Source organism: Hyperolius riggenbachi, chromosome 4, assembly GCF_040937935.1.
Source record: "Hyperolius riggenbachi isolate aHypRig1 chromosome 4, aHypRig1.pri, whole genome shotgun sequence".
NCBI classification, from domain to species: domain Eukaryota; kingdom Metazoa; phylum Chordata; class Amphibia; order Anura; family Hyperoliidae; genus Hyperolius; species Hyperolius riggenbachi.
Window position 1 is genome coordinate 457,864,289 of NC_090649.1, and position 18,448 is coordinate 457,882,736.

An 18,448-nucleotide genomic window follows, 5' to 3' on the forward strand; every position below is an offset into this window, starting at 1 on the left:
GTCTGTGGGGGGGTCCCTGGCGAGGGGGGGGTCCCTGGCGAGGGGGTCCCATCCTAGGAGCACCTCTCTGGACAGGGTGGTTCTGTGTGGCATGTCTCGGGGAGGTGGGATGTGATATGGCATGGAGAGCATGCCCTCAAGAGATAGCTCAGGTGCAGCAAGCAGCAGTGGTACAGCCCAATGCGGCAATGTATAGTACATATAGCACAGAGATGCACAGTTCCAAATCAACACAGCACAAGGATGCCCCCCAGAACCCAGCAATATATAGCATAGAGATGCACAGTTCAATGTCAACGCAGCACAAGGATGCCCCCCAGAACCCAGCAGTATATAGCATATAGCACAGAGATGCCCAGTTCAATGTCAACACAGCACAGGGATGCACCCCAGAACCCAGTTCAGTAGGACAGATCAACCCCAGTATCAACAAGTAGAACCCCCCTGTGTTAGAACGCCCCGTATCCCAGAACAGCAGTGAGCTATACAAGGCAATAGTTGATTCTCACCATGTGGTCGCAGCGTCCTTTGTTCTTCGTTCATGGGCCAGCAGCAATGGTGGGTGCTGGATCTCGATGCTGTGGTATGGAGGCCTGGAATTGTGCCAGCGGGGCTAGGGGCCCTGCGGTGAGGAGCAAGGAGCAGTAGTGGGAAGGCCCCAGAGGAGAGAGTGGTGGAGGCCAGGAGGATCCAGTAGACCCGAGGGGGGAGAGAGCATGCAGCATTGGGGGGCCTGTGGCCTAGAGGAGCCACGTGACGTTCGCCCAGCAGCGGAGTGGTGGATTGTCTGGCGGCAGAGAGAAGATGGGACCATCCGGTGGCAGGGAGATGTAGGGCTGTGCTGCGCTAGTGTGGAGGCAGCCCGCCCCACGTGGAGTTCAGATCCGCGGTGTCCGGAGCCACTGGGGTGTTTTGTCCGATTTGATGATTAGGCACTGGGGGGGGGCTGAAAAAGTCCGGTGGGGGCGCCGACGCTGATGGGCTGCAGGAGGAACCCGGTGCGGAAACTGGTGGAGGCGCCGTAGCTGGTGGAGGAGCTGGAGCGGACACTGACCGGTGGAGTCTCCGACGCTGATGTCTGCTGGGGAAGCCGGAGCGGAGGCCGGAGGGGGTGCCGAAGCTGATGGAGGAGCCAGAGCGGACACTGGGAGGCTGAATCCTCGCCCGGAAGCCGGAGGAGGTGCCGAAGCTGGTGGGCTGCTGCCGCAGCGGATCGGTGTCTGCCAGGGTCCTGTGAGCGGAGACAGAGCAGCAGCGGCGGTCGGGTCAGAGTCAGAGAGCCGGTGCGAGTGGCGATGTGGGTCCACGCTGGATCGGGTTGCGCCAGGTGAGTGGCTTGGCTGGTGTGAGCCCTCTGATATGGCACTGCACGTGCAGTGTAGATGATATTCGTATCTAAAACTAAACTACTAACCTAAACTAACTGAAAACTAAGGACTAAACTGCTACTGAAATACATAAAACAACAAAAAACTACAAAAAGCCAGGAGCCATGTGACCGAGGCGACCCGCTCAGGCGCCATCTTGGATCAATCATTCAAGGTATTTTCAATCTGTTGGCCCTTATACTACATAGATTTGGTAAATCTGTACAACCAAGATTGTATGGTGTGTGTTGAGCTTGTATAAAATGTCAGTGTGACAGTGAGAAGAACATCTGTGTGTGGAGAAGTAAGGAGAAAAGGTCAATGGGTCATTACCCCCATCTAGGGACATAGCACAATGCAAAAAGTATGCAGCTTGGAATTGGGCCAACCAAATGTACTGCCTGTAAATTTTGAATGGCCCATTACCAAGATCCTTAAAATTTGCATTAAATTTGCATGAGAGTCAGAATTATTAGCATATGATTGACAATCTCTAGACACCAGTGATGACAGTCAAACCAGCAGATCTAGACTTTATAACTCTTACATGAATATAGGATTATGGGATTCCATTAAAGTCGTCATTAGGATCAGTATCCTTATTTGTCAAAAAAAAAAAAGTCGTCATTAGGATCAGTACTATAAATGTACACGTTTATCCCATCATGCAACTGTCACTTCAGAATCACGTTAACACCCTGCTCTAGGGGAATCAAATAATTAAGCTTTGAACAGTGTAAACAGATATTAGAACTTTCTTTTGGAGCTTCTTCTTCCCCTGCTGCAGAGATTGCTCCTCTCTTCATGTCCCCTGGAGCCCCATGTCTGGTGGACTGAAGGAGAGAAGATATTGGACAGCAATAAAATCTCCAATTCTGTAAAATTCTACAAGTTAAGGCGCAATCATCGGTAAAACCAAAAGTTTCTAATTCCTATCTGCACTATCCAAAATTATTATTATTATTTTTTTATCCTGGAGTAGTTAATTTTAACCACCAGCGTGTTGAATTTTCTACTAGCCTTCAGTCTCTCGGAGACTCTGACACTGAGATTTTGTTATGGTCAATTTTGGTTGAGAATTCTGAGATATTACCACCACCAGCAAAGTCCCCCAGAAAAGAGGAGCAGCCAGCGATTAGGCTTTCTGCATCTGCCCCCAAACTGAGATACTCAGCTCAGCTTTTGGTGGACGGATCCTTCACTTCTGTGCTTTTGATTGATTTATTTTTGTTTCTCCCAGTATAGTCGTTGAACCGGAAGGTGAATGTGTTTTTTACTTTTTTTTACTCCAAACCTACCAAATCCATTAGCAGTTATGATTTTCCGGGCTTTTGTGCTTCCCTTAAGAGTTTAAAGATGCAAATTGGTTGTCATTACTTCCTCGTGCTTTTTCTCTCTCTCGTTTTATATCATTTTTTGCCGTCCTTGCGTTACCGCGTTCGCCGATGCTCAGCTTACTCCAAGCGGCACGAACGGAGCTTGCCGTAAGGCTTTTCAATTTTCTACTACTATGGTTTCATTGCCCTCAGTGGACGTCTTGAAGGACCATCTCCCAGCGTTGACTGATGGCCATGGTCTCGCATGGGTTGATGACGATCTCACGGTTGTTTTCATCTGCGTCTCCAATGATCTCCGTATCCAGGCAGAAGCGGGACGCCATGTGTTCGATGTGGGAGCCCACTTTGCTCCATCGCTGATGGGAACAGAGGAGAAAAACATAAGAAAATTCACCCTAGAGGGATTTTTGCAGATACGAAGATAATTATGAATGCTGTGGAACAATTAAAAAATCATACATATGCAGTTGTTTGCTGTTCTGTGATTGGCTGAGGGACCTGGGCTTCAACAGATATAGTCAATCACTATATCAAAATACGGTTAAAGCAAACATTAAGGAGGCACTGTGGAGACAAGTAGTAAAATGCAGTAAATTATTCAGGAAACCCACTTTTATGGTACTTTTCCAGATTTCAGCATCAGAAACACCTCCTGTATATATATATTGTTGTATATGGAATGAAGCCCTGCCCTTCTGATGATGTTTTGCCTAGGCTGATTAGCTGTGCAGAATTCTTTTCACCTCCCAGAGCATTCTAGGAGACCGGATATATGTTTTACTGGCCTCTCAGTAAACAAACATTCTGCCGAGCTGCACCTGACAGGATGAAAGATGTCTGCACCTGTGATACATTTCAGAAAGTAAATCAGGGTGAAGAAAAACTTTACAGGGGTCACTGACCAAATTTGACACTCACCAACTACCGTACATTTTCAATAGATTCCAGCAGGGACACCGTTGGTGTCGATCTGCTGCAGTTTCTTCCCTGATAGACCTTGATCTTTCATCCTGTGCAATCGATACTTCCAGTCCATATTTGGTCAAAATGGACTAAAAGTCGATCAGGCATTTTGGGGGAACTGAACTGAACAGAACAATTTCCTTAAAGGGCAACTGAAGTGAGAAGGATATGGAGGCTACCATGTAGCACCTATACCGCTGTTTGTTTACCATTTCCCCTTAGTCTAACCATGTATATCATCCACTTCAACATAATGTCCGCCCCCCGCCCCCCTCCCCCTCCGGCTATATACTCTAAACATGATACCCTGCTGCTCACCGTGTTTTGCATTTCTCTTATGTTATTAACAATACTTGTAAAAACACTGTCATTTTCTAAGGAGTTTTTATTGCTCATTAGTACCCTTAGGATTAGTAACAATGAGTCTGCATCGAACTGTATAGCCCTCTGTCACACAGCCACCATTGTGCATTATCCTATGTTTATGATGTAGTGGCTATTGTTGATTGTTGATTTTTATTTCTGTTTACAGTGGTCCCCAAGTTTTTGCCTGATGAAGCGGGCTTGACCTGCGAAACGCGTTGCATTTCTGTTTTTGGGGTACCGTATAAATAAATGTGTTAATTTATACAAACAGTACTTCTTGTTTGCTTTTGGGAGGTAAGCCCACCACTTCCTCCAAGCATTTTTTAAAGGTTTTACGTATTTTTATCCTGCTGGCGCCTCTGTTCTACATCCAAATACAATGGAGGCTACCATATTTATTTCCTTTTAAACAATACCAGTTGCCTGGCTGTCCTGCTGATCCTCTGCCTCTAATACATTTAACTATAGACCTTGAACAAGCTTGCAGCAGATCAGGTGTTTCTGACATTTTTGTGAGATCTGACAAGATTAGCTGCATGCTTGTTTCTGGATTGATTCAGCCCCTATTGCAGCCAAATAGAGAAGCAGGGCAACTGGTATTGTTTTAAAGGAAATGAATATGGCAGTCTCCTTTTACCTCTCATTTCAGTTGCCCTTTAAAAGAAATCTAAAGAGCAAAAAAAAAAAGCAGCAGCGGCGACCCCCTCAAAGCTGGCCATCCACACACCTCCCCACCAGCAGTGTCCTGTGCATGCTTAGTGCTACTGGCAACGGGAGCGTGATCAGGGTGCGCGCGACTTGAGGCAGCACGTATGCAGTAGCCTATGAATGGTTTTGAGGGGGTCGCTGCTGCTGGCTGGAGGGTCGCAGAAGGACAAAACGGGCACAGGATAACTCCAGGGGGGCTGAAAGAAGCAAAGCTGCTTAAAGCTGCTTTTTTTTTTTTTTTTTCTTGCTTAAAGGGAACCAGAAACAAAGCACCCTCATGTATTTTACCATATATATCAGTGGGAACATTAGAGAAAACACCTACCTTGCTTTCTGTTTCATTCTGCACTGCTCAGCTTGCTTCTAATCAGCCCTGATAAAATCCCCGACTGAGAATTCAGTCTGGCTTTGCTCAGGAATATTTATAGCTGAGTCTGTGTTCTCTCATGTCTTTTCAAGTCCAAGCCTGCCCCCTGCTGGCTCTGCTTAGGAATCATTATAGCTGAGTCATTATAGCAAAGCCAGGCCGAATGCTCAGTCGGGGATTTTATCTGGGATGATAAGAAACAAGCTGTGCAGTGCAGAATGAAACAGAAAGCATGGTAGGCGTTTTCTCTAATATTCCACTGATCTATATGGTAAAATACATGAGGGTGCTTAGTCTCTGGTTCACTTTAAATAACCCTTTAAGTCTCAATTTTTGAAGATCCCATAGAAAGCAGTTTGTACAGTGAAATTGGAATCCTTACCTGCTTTCCATCCCCTTCTTTGCAGGGTAAGAGGACCACCTGCGTCCCTGGAAATAAGGTGTGCACGGACATACACAGACCCTGCTGGCTTATCTGCTGAACCTGAGTATAAATCCATTCCTGCAGAGAAAAGAGGTTAGTATTATTTTACTATCATTATTATACTATTACTATTTTATATGATTTATTAGCAGCTGAAAAAGATAAGTGAACTCACAAAGGTAACGGGTGCGCGCCTTGTGTGGAAGAAGTCCCCCCCCCCCCTCTGATCGCTGACCTCAGGAGCTTACAATCCCTATCTCTTATCACTAACCTCAGGCACTTGCACCCTAATCCTTGTCTCAGGTCAGTAAGGTTGATATGAGACTGCGCCGCTCCCCCTGCTACCTAATGCTTGTAAACAGAGATGGCAGCCACTCCACTCCAGGGGCGTAACAATAGACCCTGCAAGGGATGCAGCCGCAGGGGGGCCCAGAAGCTGCAGGGGGTCCCAAGGGGAAGACATTTCTTTTCCCTGACCTGAGAGACTGAAAGGGCACGGAGAGAACAAACTTTCTGCTCTCTGCACAATTGTTCTAATTACTGCATCTGCTCAGCCACGGATAAAAAAAATAATAGAAAGTTTTGTAGACAGTCCCTATTCAGTGAGCAGCATCCCCGCAGGAGGGCCTGTGGTGGAGAAGTTTCTTTTCCCTGACCTGAGAGACTGACAACCAAGGGTACTGAAAAAACGTTCTGCTCTCTGCACAATTGTTCTAATTGCTGCATCTGCTCAGCCACTGATAAGAAATCATACAAAGTTTTGTAGACAAAGATTTGTAGACAGTCCCTATTCTGTGTGCAGCAGGCTCTTATGTAGAGCACTCAGCCCCAACCTCTCCCAAAGTGCTCTCTACTGTAGTGATGCTGGAGGAGTCTGCAGAGCCACTTCTGCTCCATCAGAGATGGACAGAGTAAGTGTAAAAAGAAGCTACTAGTGATTTCCAGTTATACCCCTGAGCCACTCTATCCCTGTTGAGACACTCTGTGGTAGATGTGGCCGCTACTATCTAGCCTTTGCACCAATACAGTATATACGCAGTATTATAATCGGTAAATAGGAGGTTTGAGGTGACCAGGAAGTAGAGGTCCAGTAGGACCCGATAGGGGATCCTATAATAATTTACTTGTCTTGGACAAATTATTTTATTATTAGGGATGGGCTCACGAGTAATCGCGAGTCCGTAAGGACTTAAATTTGTAATTAAAATGAGCCGTAATTGCCGCAGCTGTACGGCTGGATAAGGGGTTATTTACCCACAATTCTGCCGCCCTGCCTGCGCTCCAAATAGCTTGCACGCGTCCTATTGGACGTGTTGCAAGACTCATCATGGAGCACTTCCTCCTTCCAGCTTGAAGGAGGAAGTGTGCATAGTGAGGCTTGCAATGCGTCCAATAGGACGCGTGCAAGCTATTTGGAGCGCAGGCAGGACAGCGGAATTGTGGGTAAATAACCCCTTATCCAGCCGTACAGCTGCGGCAATTACGGCTCATTTTAATTGCAAATTTGAGTCCTTACGGACTTGTGATTACATCACGAGCCCCTCCTGATTTATTATTATTTATTAATGGTTGGTTTTTAAGCATTTGGTCAGCAACATTTTTTCCTGGGTATCTCTTCATCTCTTTACAGAGCTCAAGCGATGCCGCCAAACAAGGCCTTCTCACCGGGGTCCTTCTGATATCTGGAGGAGAAGGGCAGGAGGGTCATCACAGCAGCCTTGTTCCCCAATAGACATATTATGCGTAGTTGCATGAAACCATTGGGATCCACAGTGGAATTTAAGACAGGAAGACCTCACACTCAACCTGTAGGTGGGAGGTGTGGCCTAGTGGATGCCAGGCTTCCATATTTATTATCTTTTTAAACAATACCAGATGCCTGGCTGTCCTGCTGATCTCTTTGGCTGCAGTAGTGTCTGAATCACACACCTGAAACAAGCCTGTAGCTAATCCAGTCACACTTCAGTAAGAAACACCTGATCTGCATATGCTTGGTCAGGGTCGTTGGCTAAAAGTATCGAGGCGGAGGATCAGCAGGACAGCCAGGCAATATGCATTGTTTAAAAGGAAATAAATATGGCAGCCGCTATATCCCTCTCGCTTTAGGTTCCCTTTAAGTGACAGAGCCAAACTCCGGCGCCCTTATTACCTTGTTGGCACACCATAACCACATTTTCTACAGCAACCTATGGCAGCCACCATATTATCAGGCACACCAATGCCTAAGTTAACCGATCTGCTAGGCCAGTGATGGCTAACCTTGGCACTCCAACTGTAGTGGAACTACAAGTCCCATAAGGCATTGCAATACTCTCTAAGCATAACTCGGGGAGGCAGAGGCATGATGGGATTTGTAGTTTTGTCACAGCTGGAGTGCCAAGGTTAGCCATCACTGTGCTAGACCCTCCCGTGACTGCACAGACAGTGTCCCCTTTATTTATACCCCTGCTCTCACCTAAAATGATAAAATATCCTCTCTTTTCTTTTCTTTCAAGCCTTGCAGAAGCGACTTCAGCCAAGCGAAACCTCGGAAAGGTGTTTACCAAACTGGCGACTGCGTGTCTAATGCGATTATGAGTGCAGAAACTGTCACTGAAAAGCTGATTGAATTTCATCTCCCGCAGATCGATACTGTTATGCCACCCTTAATTGCTGAGCTATTTTCTAATTGATTTGTGAGCGGTGGAGAATTAATTATGTCACACATGGCGGATTGGAATGCAGTTTAATTAAAAGCAAAGTGTCAATAAGGTGAAGGGGGGGGGGGGGGGCGCAAAGGAGGGGCTGTCTCATGTTGGAATGAAGACAGATCACTGATCAATCACTAATGCAGACAAAAGATGCAGACGTGACTGGTTTAAAATGGAAAACAGCATTAAAAAAAAAAAAAAAAAAAAGTATATATATAAAAAAAAAGGTTTTAGGCCCGTTTCACACTACCGTTAAAAACGTTGTTCGCCGAATGGATACTGTACAAACGGAATGGATGCGAACGGATCCAATGTTAACCAATGGAACCTTTCACATCCACCCGTTCGAACGGATACGTTCCATACGATCTGCTGAACAGACCGCAACTTTCTTGCAGCATCAATTTTTCCGGACACCGCAGCCCAGCTGTGCTTGTCAGAACAAGCGAGTTTTCAGAGAGCGTTTAAAGGTAGCAAAGGTTGGCGAGTGACAGATGTGTTGTGTGAAGGCATTCCAGAGGAGGGGTGAAGCGTGTGCAAAGTCTTGTAAACGTGAATGTGAGGAGGTAATTCTAAAGGAGGACAACAGAAGATCATGTGCAGATCTGAGATTGTGATTGGGTAGGAGACTAGTGAGGAGATGTACTGGGGAGAGAGATTGCAGAGATCTTTGTAGGTTAGGGTTAAGAGTTTGAACTGGATCCTCTGGTTAATTGGCAGCTAGTGAAGAGCTTGACAGAGAGGAGCAGCAGAGGAAGAACGAGAAGAAAGATGAATGAGACGAGCAGCCGAGTTCAGTACAGATTGAAGCTGTTACAAGGTAGTCCACAAAGTAATAGGTTACAATAGTCCATACAAGATATTATTGCAGCATGTATTAACATTTTAGTTGTGTCTTGAGTGAGAAAAGGTCAGATGTGAGATATGTTTTTGAGCTGGAGATGGCAGGAGCTGGTTATGGCGTAAACATGAGGAATAAAAGAGAGAGATGAGTCGAATATTACCCCCAAGCACCGAGCTTTGGGAACTGAAGTTATGGGAGTATTATTAACATGTATTGTTATTTCAGGCAGAGCGGTGGACAGAGACGTTGGGAAAATGATTAGTTCTGGTTTACTTGTATTAAGTTTTAAGAATCAGAATCACAATCAACTTTATTCGCCAAATGCGGCAGATGCCGCACCCGGAATTATTTGTGGATGCATGGCCACTGAAAGCAAAGTACAGGTAATGCAAATTAATCACATCAACATGGTACAGAGTAATAGCTACAGAACAACAATAACAACAATTTGACTAACTATAGCAACAGCGCATGGTACAGATAGGAAGGACCATTGTGCGAAGCAAATATGATATACAGTTCAGTGCTGCCAGCAGGGGACAGCCTACATACAGACTCTCATCCGTTGAGGCAGCTAAGGAGGATTAGGGAATGTCATTTCCGAGAGTGCATGAGTTGAGCAGGAGGACTTCTTGGGGGAAGAAGGTGTTTTTTAGGCCTGGTGTTTCTACGCCTGAAGCAGGAGGACCGCTTGGAGGTCATGAAGGAAAATATAGCAGATCCTATGTAATACATAGGATTCATTCACCTTTCCCCTATGGTAGCTTCAGCCCAGCAAGAGAAGCTATTTGGAAAAGCTGACTGCTTGCAGTGTGCAAACTCAAACCTTATCTCAACCCGTTTCATAGCTGAGATAGAAAACATAAATATATGTGTTCCAGTAACATGGAGTTGAGGAGGGTGAGGTGTGGCTAAGGGGCACTACAGTGACCAGAGACCGCCCTGCAGGAATGAGCTGGAGATACATACGGGTGCGGGAGGGAAAGGCCATCCGTATGTAGAGCGCTGTGAGGAGGATAGGAGGTCTCTGGAGAGCGCCATGGAATAATAAGGCCTCATTTGTATCCGCGGTGCAGCAGAGTTCAGTGCAGAGCTGTCATTTCACTGCCTGCACATAGATGTAAATATCAGCCGAGGCAGCGCTCGCCGTGCAGCGATACGCACGTGAAGACATCAATTCAGTAAGTGCTTCTTCATCGGCCATTTATCAGAGTCCTTCCCGAGAATGCTGTCACATTAGCGAGATAGCGGGAGCCATTGTGGCGGCTTAGGATGACAACCCGGCTTGTAAAATGTTCCAGAGTCTCCAAACTGGAAAATGAGATCCAATATGGAGCCTGGAGAGAGGAGGCCGCCGTGATAAGAGGTAGAGCGGGCTGTGACAAGAGGAAAGGCATATTACACCTGGATTTTAAACAAACCACTATATACGACTCAGGAAGAACAGGACACTGATCGGTACAGGCTGGAAGGAGGAGGCATGGCAGCACAGGACACTGATAGGTGCAGGCTGGAAGGAGGAGGCATGGCAGCACAGGACACTGATAGGTGCAGGCTGGGGGGAGGAGACATGGCAGCACAGGGACACTGATAGGTACAGGGTGGAGGGAGGAGGCATGGCAGCACAGGACACTGATAGGTGCAGGATAAAAGGAGGAGGCATGGCAGCACAGGACACTGATAGGTGCAGGATAAAAGGAGGAGGCATGGCAGCACAGGACACTGATAGGTGCAGGACAAAAGGAGGAGGCATGGCAGCACAGGACACTGATCGGTACAGGCTGGAAGGAGGAGGCATGGCAGCACAGGACACTGATAGGTGCAGGCTGGAAGGAGGAGGTATGGCAGCACAGGACACTGGTAGGTGCAGGCTGGTAGGAGGAGGCATGGCAGCACAGGACACTGGTAGGTGCAAGCTGGAAAGAGGAGGCATGGCAGCACAGGACACTGATAGGTGCAGGCTGGAAGGAGGAGGCATGGCAGCACAGGACACTGATAGGCGCAGGCTGGAGGGAGGAGGCATGGCAGCACAGGACTCTTATAGGTGTAGGCTGGAAGGAGGAGGCATGGCAGCACAGGACACTGATAGTTACAGGGTGGAAGGAGGAGGCATGGCAGCACAGGACTCTGATATGTGCAGGCTGGAAGGAGGAGGCATGGCAGCACAGGACACTGATAGGCGCAGGCTGGAAGGAGTAGGCATGGCAGCACAGGACACTGATAGGTGCAGGTTGGAAGGAGGAGGCATGGCAGCACAGGACACTGATAGGTGCAGGCTGGAAGGAGGAGGCATGGCAGCACAGGACACTGATAGGTGCAGGCTGGAGGGAGGAGTTATGGTAGCCCAAGGACACTGATGGGTGCAGGCGGGAGGAGGCGGCATGGCAGCCCAGGGACACTGATAGGCGCAGGCTGAAAGAGTAGACATGGCAGCACAGGACACTGATAGGTACAGGCTGGAAGGAGGAGGCATGGTAGAACAGGACTGATACTTGCAGGCTGGAAGTATAAAAGCCAGTATAAAATGTACCTGATCTCCCAGAATGTTCTGTGGGGGATAATTCCACCTAGCCTAGGCCAGTATTTCTCAAATCTATCATCATAAATCCCCAACAGTCGTCTTGCAGGTAACCTCACCTATGCACAGGTGGGGTAATTAGTGTCTCAGTCAGGTGGATTCCATGTAGCTGAGACACTAATTACCCCAGCTGTGCATAGGTGAGGTTGCCTGCAAACATGCACTGTTGGGGAGTCATGAGGACAGGCTTGACAAACACCGGCCTGGGCTAAACATTACTGGGAGCGTGGGGTGATATACAGTGGCTTGCAAAAGTATTCGGCCCCCTTGAAGTTTTCCACATTTTGTCACATTACTGCCACAAACATGAATCAATTTTATTGAAATTCCATGTGGAAGACCAATACAAAGTGGTGTACACGTGAGAAGTGGAACGAAGATCATACATCATTCCAAACATTTTTTACAAATAAATAACTGCAAAGTGGGGTGTGCGTAATTATTCTGCCCCCTGAGTCAATACTTTGTAGAACCACCTTTTGCTGCAATTACAGCTGCCAGTCTTTTAGGGTATGTCTCTACTAGAGTTGTCGCGAACCTCCGATTCGCTGGCCACAAAAGTGATGGAAAAGATGTTTCAAGGGGTCTAACACCTGGAGGGGGGCATGGCGGAGTGGGATACATGCCCAAAGTCCCGGGGAAAAATCTGGATGTGACGCAAAGCAGCGTTTTAAGGGCAGAAATCACATTGAATGCTAAATTTCAGGCCTAAAGTACTTTAAAACATCTTGCATGTGTATACATCAATCAGGGAGTGTAATTAGAGTTCTGCTTCACACTGACACACCAAACTCACTGTGTAACACACCGCAAACAGCTGTTTGCGTAGTAACGGCCGTGCTGGACTGATGCGCAACATGTCCAGAGTGCAGGCCGTGGCAGTTTTCCAGCCCATATGGTCGCCGGGCTGTGGTAGCTCAATGATAGAACAGTGACTGTCCAGCTGATCAAATTTGGTCTGTCCACAATGAAGCAACGACCCTATTATCTTCTTGTATGTAGGTAGGCATAGGTAGGAGTCTCAGTATAGGTAGGCATAGGTAGGTGCCACAGTAGTTAGCTAGACATAGGTAGTAGACCCAGTAGTTAGGTAGGCATAGGTAGGAGACCCAGTATAGGTAGGTAGGCATAGGTAGGAGTGTAGGCATAGGTAGGAGTCCCAGTATAGGTAGGTAGGCATAGGTAGGAGTCCCAGTATAGGTAGGTAGGCATAGGTAGGTGCCTCAGTAGTTAGCTAGACATAGGTAGGAGACCCAGTAGTTAGCTAGGCATAGGTAGGAGACCCAGTATAGGTAGGCATAGGTAGGAGTCCCAGTATAGATAGGTAGGCATAGGTAGGAGTCCCCGTATAGGTAAGTAGGTGCCCTAGTAGTTAGGTAGGCATAGGTAGGTGTCCCAGTGTAGATAGTTAGGCAGGGCCTGGCTGGCACAGTAATAACAATTACCAAGGTCCAGCTGCAACAGATAGGGCTGTATAATGTCAGTGAGCAACACACACAAAAAACACATCTGGAAAACATTAGCTCTCAAAAGAGCTGTTGAGGGGTGCTATTTTAGCAATAACAACTAGCCAGGAGCAAGTCAAGAGCCTAACTAATCTTTCCCTAGGAGAACAAGTCTGCAGCAGCTGTCCCTAGTCTGTCTCTAGCAGGCACACGAGTGAGTGTAATGGCCGGCAAGCCTGCCTTATATAAGGGGGGGGGGGGGCTCCAGGGCTTAGTGTAGCCTGAATGGCTACAATGTGCCTGCTGACTGTGATGCAGAGGGTCAAAGTCGACCCTCATGGTGCATTATGGGGCGAATCGAACTTCCGCAAAAGTTTGCCTGCTACAGGCGAACGCGAACCACCGAAGTTCGCCTGGAACTGTTTGCCGGCGAACCGTTCGCTACATCTCTAGTCTCTACCAGCTTTGCACATCTAGAGACTGAAATCCTTGCCCGTTCTTCTTAGCAAAACAGCCCCAGCTCAGTCAGATTAGATGGACAGCGTTTGTGAACAGCAGTTTTCAGATCTTGCCACAGATTCTCAATTGGATTTAGATCTGGACTTTGACTGGGCCATTCTAACACATGGATATGTTTTGTTTTAAACCATTCCATTGTTGCCCTGGCTTTATGTTTAGGGTCGTTGTCCTGCTGGAAGGTGAACATCCACCCCAGTCTCAAGTCTTTTGCAGACTCCAAGAGGTTTTCTTCCAAGATTGCCCTGTATTTGGCTCCATCCATCTTCCCATCAACTCTGACCAGCTTCCCTGTCCCTGCTGAAGAGATGCACCCCCGAGCATGATGCTGCCACCACCATATTTGACAGTGGGGATGGTGTGTTCATAATGATGTGCAGTGTTAGTTTTCAGCCACACATAGCGTTTTGCATTTTGGCCAAAATGTTCCATTTTGGTCTCATCTGACCAGAGTACCTTCTTCCACATGTTTGCTGTGTCCCCCACATGGCTTGTGGCAAACTGCAAACGGGACTTCTTATGCTTTTCTGTTAACAATGGCTTTCTTCTTGCCATTATTCCATAAAGGCCAACTTTGTGCAGTGCACGACTAATAGTTGTCCTATGGACAGAGTCTCCCATCTAAGCTGTAGATCTCTGCAGCTCGTCCAGAGTCACCATGGGCCTCTTGACTGCATTTCTGATCAGCGCTCTCCTTGTTCGGCCTGTGAGTTTAGGTGGACGGCCTTGTCTTGGTAGGCTTACAGTTGTGCCATACTCCTTCCATTTCTGAATGATCGCTTGAACAGTGCTCCGTGGGATGTTCAAGGCTTTGGAAATCTTTTTGTAGCCTAAGCGTGCTTCAAATTTCTCAATAACTTTATCCCTGACCTGTCTGGTGTGTTCTTTGGACTTCATGGTGTTGCTCCAAATATTCTCTTAGACAACCTCTGAGGCCGTCACAGAGCAGCTGTATTTGTACTGACATTAGATTACACACAGGTGCACTCTATTTAGTCATTACCACTCATCAGGCAATGTCTATAGGCAACTGACTGCACTCAGACCAAAGGGGGACGAATAATTACGCACACCCCACTTTGCAGATATTCATTTGTAAAAAATGTTTGGAATAATGTATGGTTTTCGATCCACTTCTCACATGTACACCACTTGTGAAAAACTTCGAGGGGGCTGAATACTTTTGCAAGCCACTGTATCAATATACAGCAATATATAGATATAGGTTAAGGGTAGGGTAAGTGTTTCTGATGCTAAAAAAGGAAAATCATAAACGTGGGTATCCTGAGGCCCTTTTCACACTGGTGCGTTGTGTTACCCTGTTTTCACCACAGTGTAGCACTACACCAAAGACAGTCTGTGGGGCATTTCACACCTGCGCGTGCGATGTGCCAGAAGTCTCCAATTTCACACGTCTATGGCAACGCAGGAGCAACAGCGCGTTAGTGGCCGGCATGCGCGGTGAGCCAGAAGTCATGTAAGTCTATGGCGACGCAGGTTTTTTAACATTTTTGGCATTCGTGTTTCCGCACAAATGCGGAAAAGCGTGTTTGTTTCGCTAGAGAGCCTCATTTCCTGATTTGCCTGCAGCCAGAATGGAGATTACAGCGCACTGCTGGAGTAATCTCTATAGGCTTTTTTTGGCGTTGCAGTGCGATCAGCCGACCACACCGCATTACAGCCGCAGGTCGGCAGTGTGAAACTGGCCTGAATAATTGAATAATTTACTGTGTTCTACTATATATATGTCACATGGGCCATGGCCTAGGGCACCACGGGAGTAAGGGTGGGTGGGCAGCAGGCTATATGGGGAGGGGGGTGAAAGGTCACCTGGCTTCTTATACAAGAGGGAAGAAGGGGAGGGGTTTGGAGGGGAGGAAGGGTTATCTGGCTGCCTATACTGGAGGGGGGGGAAGGGTCATCTGGCACCTATGTTGAAGGGGGGCAGCTGCTGATAGTGGCCTTGGGCGGTAAAGGGTACAAATCCGGCCCTGTTCACTTACTTGGGGCTTCTGCCAGCCCCCGGCATCTGACCTGTGCCCGCGCCGTGACATACCGATCCTCCCTTCCCCCGCCGCGGCTCACTTTTCTTCATGTAATGGAAGCTGACTGAAGTTGACCTCCACTGCGCCCTGGCCACATGTATTCTCATACACATTCCCGGGGCCAGGAGTGTCCTGCACAGCAAAATCTCTACTGTACCTGCGCAGTACGCTCCTGGCAACAGGAGCGTGAACGAGGACGGCCAGTGAAAGTGAGAAGCGGCGGGGGAACGTAAGATCCGTAGGTCACGTCGTGGGCACAGGTCGGCTGCAGGGGGATGGCAGAAGCTCCAGGTAAGTGAAACTCTTATTTTTTCTGACCTTTCAGTTCTGCTTTAAGACCACTTCACACTAACTTGCGTGGACCACTCAACGCCAATTGGCATGAAGTCCTGGGGCACTCTGTCATCAGTCTCCCAGCAGCGATTACCACTAGGAGACTGTCAGACAGCGAGACCGCCGTCGTTTTACAAAGTACAGCGCTGCGATCTAAGGCAGTACTGTACTGGGGACAGCCGTGTGACACAGGTGTCCCCCAGGGAGGCACAGAGAGCGATCGGCTCTCATAGGATGATGTCTATGAGAGCCGATCGCTGGGATTGGCTGCCGGGGGGAGGGAGGGAACGTGGGGAGAAAAATAATTTTTAAAAAAGCACATATTTAAAGATAAAACAAATAAATATTTAAAAAAAATAAACACCCCAGCAGCAGCCCTCAGAGCCCACCAACAGAAGGCTGGGCAAGGGGGGGAATCACTTGTGTGCTGAGTAGTATGGCCCTGCAGCGAGGTCTTAAAGCTGCAGTGGCCTAATTAGTAAAAATTAGTCTGGTCACTAGTGGGGGAGAAGCCTGTGGTCCTTAAGTGGTTAAACATCAAATTCAAGTAGGACATCAGCGAGGCATTTCAGAGCGTTCATTTTCAGGATAATTTACAAGCCTGCCTAGGAGCGGGTGTTACATTATAGCAGAGCTGATAGGGAGTTTATCAATGCGGGGAATCACTGCGGACTCAGCACATGTGTGACGGACGCTTATTGACGAGTTCCACCTCTGGCCGCCGCTGACCTCGCTCTCGCTTCCCCGGCGAGCGCAGGCAATCTATTCATCTGCAGCTGCCAGTAATGGGAAGCTGGAATTAGACGTACGGCGGTAACAAGGCAGGTTAGTAAATAGTCCGTAATTTGCTGACACCGCAGATCTGCACTTTTATGATATAATTGCGGGTCAGGCCGGGCCGCGGATTCACTTTGTGTATCAGGAAGAGATGTGGCAAACATCGGGTAATGGGATTTGATAAGTACACGGTGTAATTCCGCGTCCGCACTGCGCTCCACGAGAGTTGGGGAAATAAAACATCGGGATCAGCAGTTTCTCTGTCAGTTTAAAGGCGTAATATACCTTCTGTATCTGGGTGGTTTATCTCCGTGGCAATGCAAGGATTCACAGGAAGGGAGAGAATGTTCGCTGCAGAAGGAGGCTGGCTAATTCTGAAACAGGCAAAAAGGGCACTGCCATAGGCGGTAATGTTAATAGCCACGATTAGGTGCAAGGCCCTAACCACCTAACCTACCCAACACAAACCCCCAGAACTTTTCCAAACCACTCCCTCTTCTTACTCTATTACCTTAAAGAGGAACTCCAGTAAAAATAATGTAATAAAAACAAGTGCTTTATTTTTATAATAAGTATGTATGAATCATTTAGTCAGTGTTTGCCCATTGTAAAAGCTTTCCTCTCCCTGATTTACATTCTGACATGTATCACATGGTGACATTTTTACTGCTGGCAGGTGATGTCATTGGAAGCAGAGGCTGCTTGCTTTTTGACAGTTGGAAACAGCTGTAAACAGCTATTTCCCACAATGCAATGAGGTTCACAGACAGGAAACTGCCAGGACCATGGTCTTCACAGTTTCCTGTGGGAGGGGTTTTACCACAATATATCAGCCATACAGAGCCCCCTAATGATCCGTTTGTGAAAAGGAATACATTTTTCATGTAAAAGGGGTTATCAGCTACTGATTGGGATGAAGTTCAATTCTTGGTCATGGTTTTTCTTTAAAGGACAACTGAAGCGAAAGGGATATGGTGGCTGCCATATTTATTTCCTTTTAAGCAATACTAGCCTGGCTATCCTGCTGATCCTCTGCCTCTAATACTTTTAGCCATAAACCCTGAACAAGCATGCAGCAGATCAGATGTTTCTGAAATTATTGTCAGTTCTGACAAGATTAGCTGCATGCTTGTTTCTGGTGTAATTCAGACACTTCTGCAGCAGATCAGCAGAGCTGCCAGGCAACTGGTATTGTTTAATAGGAAATAAATATGGCAGCCTCCATATACTTCTCACTCCCAATCACGTGACCCTCATGTGGTTTGGGGAACAAATGTTATCATTTTTGCAGGGGGACCCTAATAAGTCGTTTCGGCCCTGTTTTATGGGGCTGACGGTGCAACCAAGGGGACTGGGTGGATGGTGAGGCAGTAAATGGACTATAGGGGGCTGGAAGGAGCTCCAGGTCAGCAAACATTCTTCTATTCTATCATCCTAGGTTCACTTTAAATACACTGACAATGAAGCGGAAAAAAAATTATGATATAATGAATTGGTTGTATAGTACTGATAATTAATAGAACATTAGTAGCAAAGAAAATTTTCTCATATTTTTATTTTCAGTTATATAGTTTTTTTTTATAACATTGCATCATTCTCTAATATTTGCAGTTTATACACTACTCAGCATTCTAAATGATTTTACAGAGCAGGCTAGTGAACTACTGACCTGTCCTCTGCAATAAAAA

At 47.2% G+C, this 18,448-nt stretch overlaps 1 protein-coding gene across 2 annotated transcripts in view; it reads right to left on the reverse strand.

Moving 5' to 3' along the window:
* Window positions 1–978: 978 nt before the first annotated feature.
* GALNT14 (polypeptide N-acetylgalactosaminyltransferase 14) overlaps window positions 979–18,448 on the reverse strand; it is a 518,272-nt gene continuing 500,802 nt past the window's right edge. Inside the window, exons 12-13 of one of the 2 annotated variants that reach the window (XM_068232789.1) lie at window positions 5,491–5,610; window positions 979–3,060 (exon numbers count right to left, since the gene is read on the reverse strand). In XM_068232789.1, the coding sequence (XP_068088890.1) occupies window positions 2,893–3,060; window positions 5,491–5,610 (288 nt within the window). In that variant the 3' untranslated portion in view covers window positions 979–2,892. The remainder of the gene's footprint in view (window positions 3,061–5,490; window positions 5,611–18,448) is intronic. The other variant, XM_068232790.1, reaches the window with a different exon arrangement.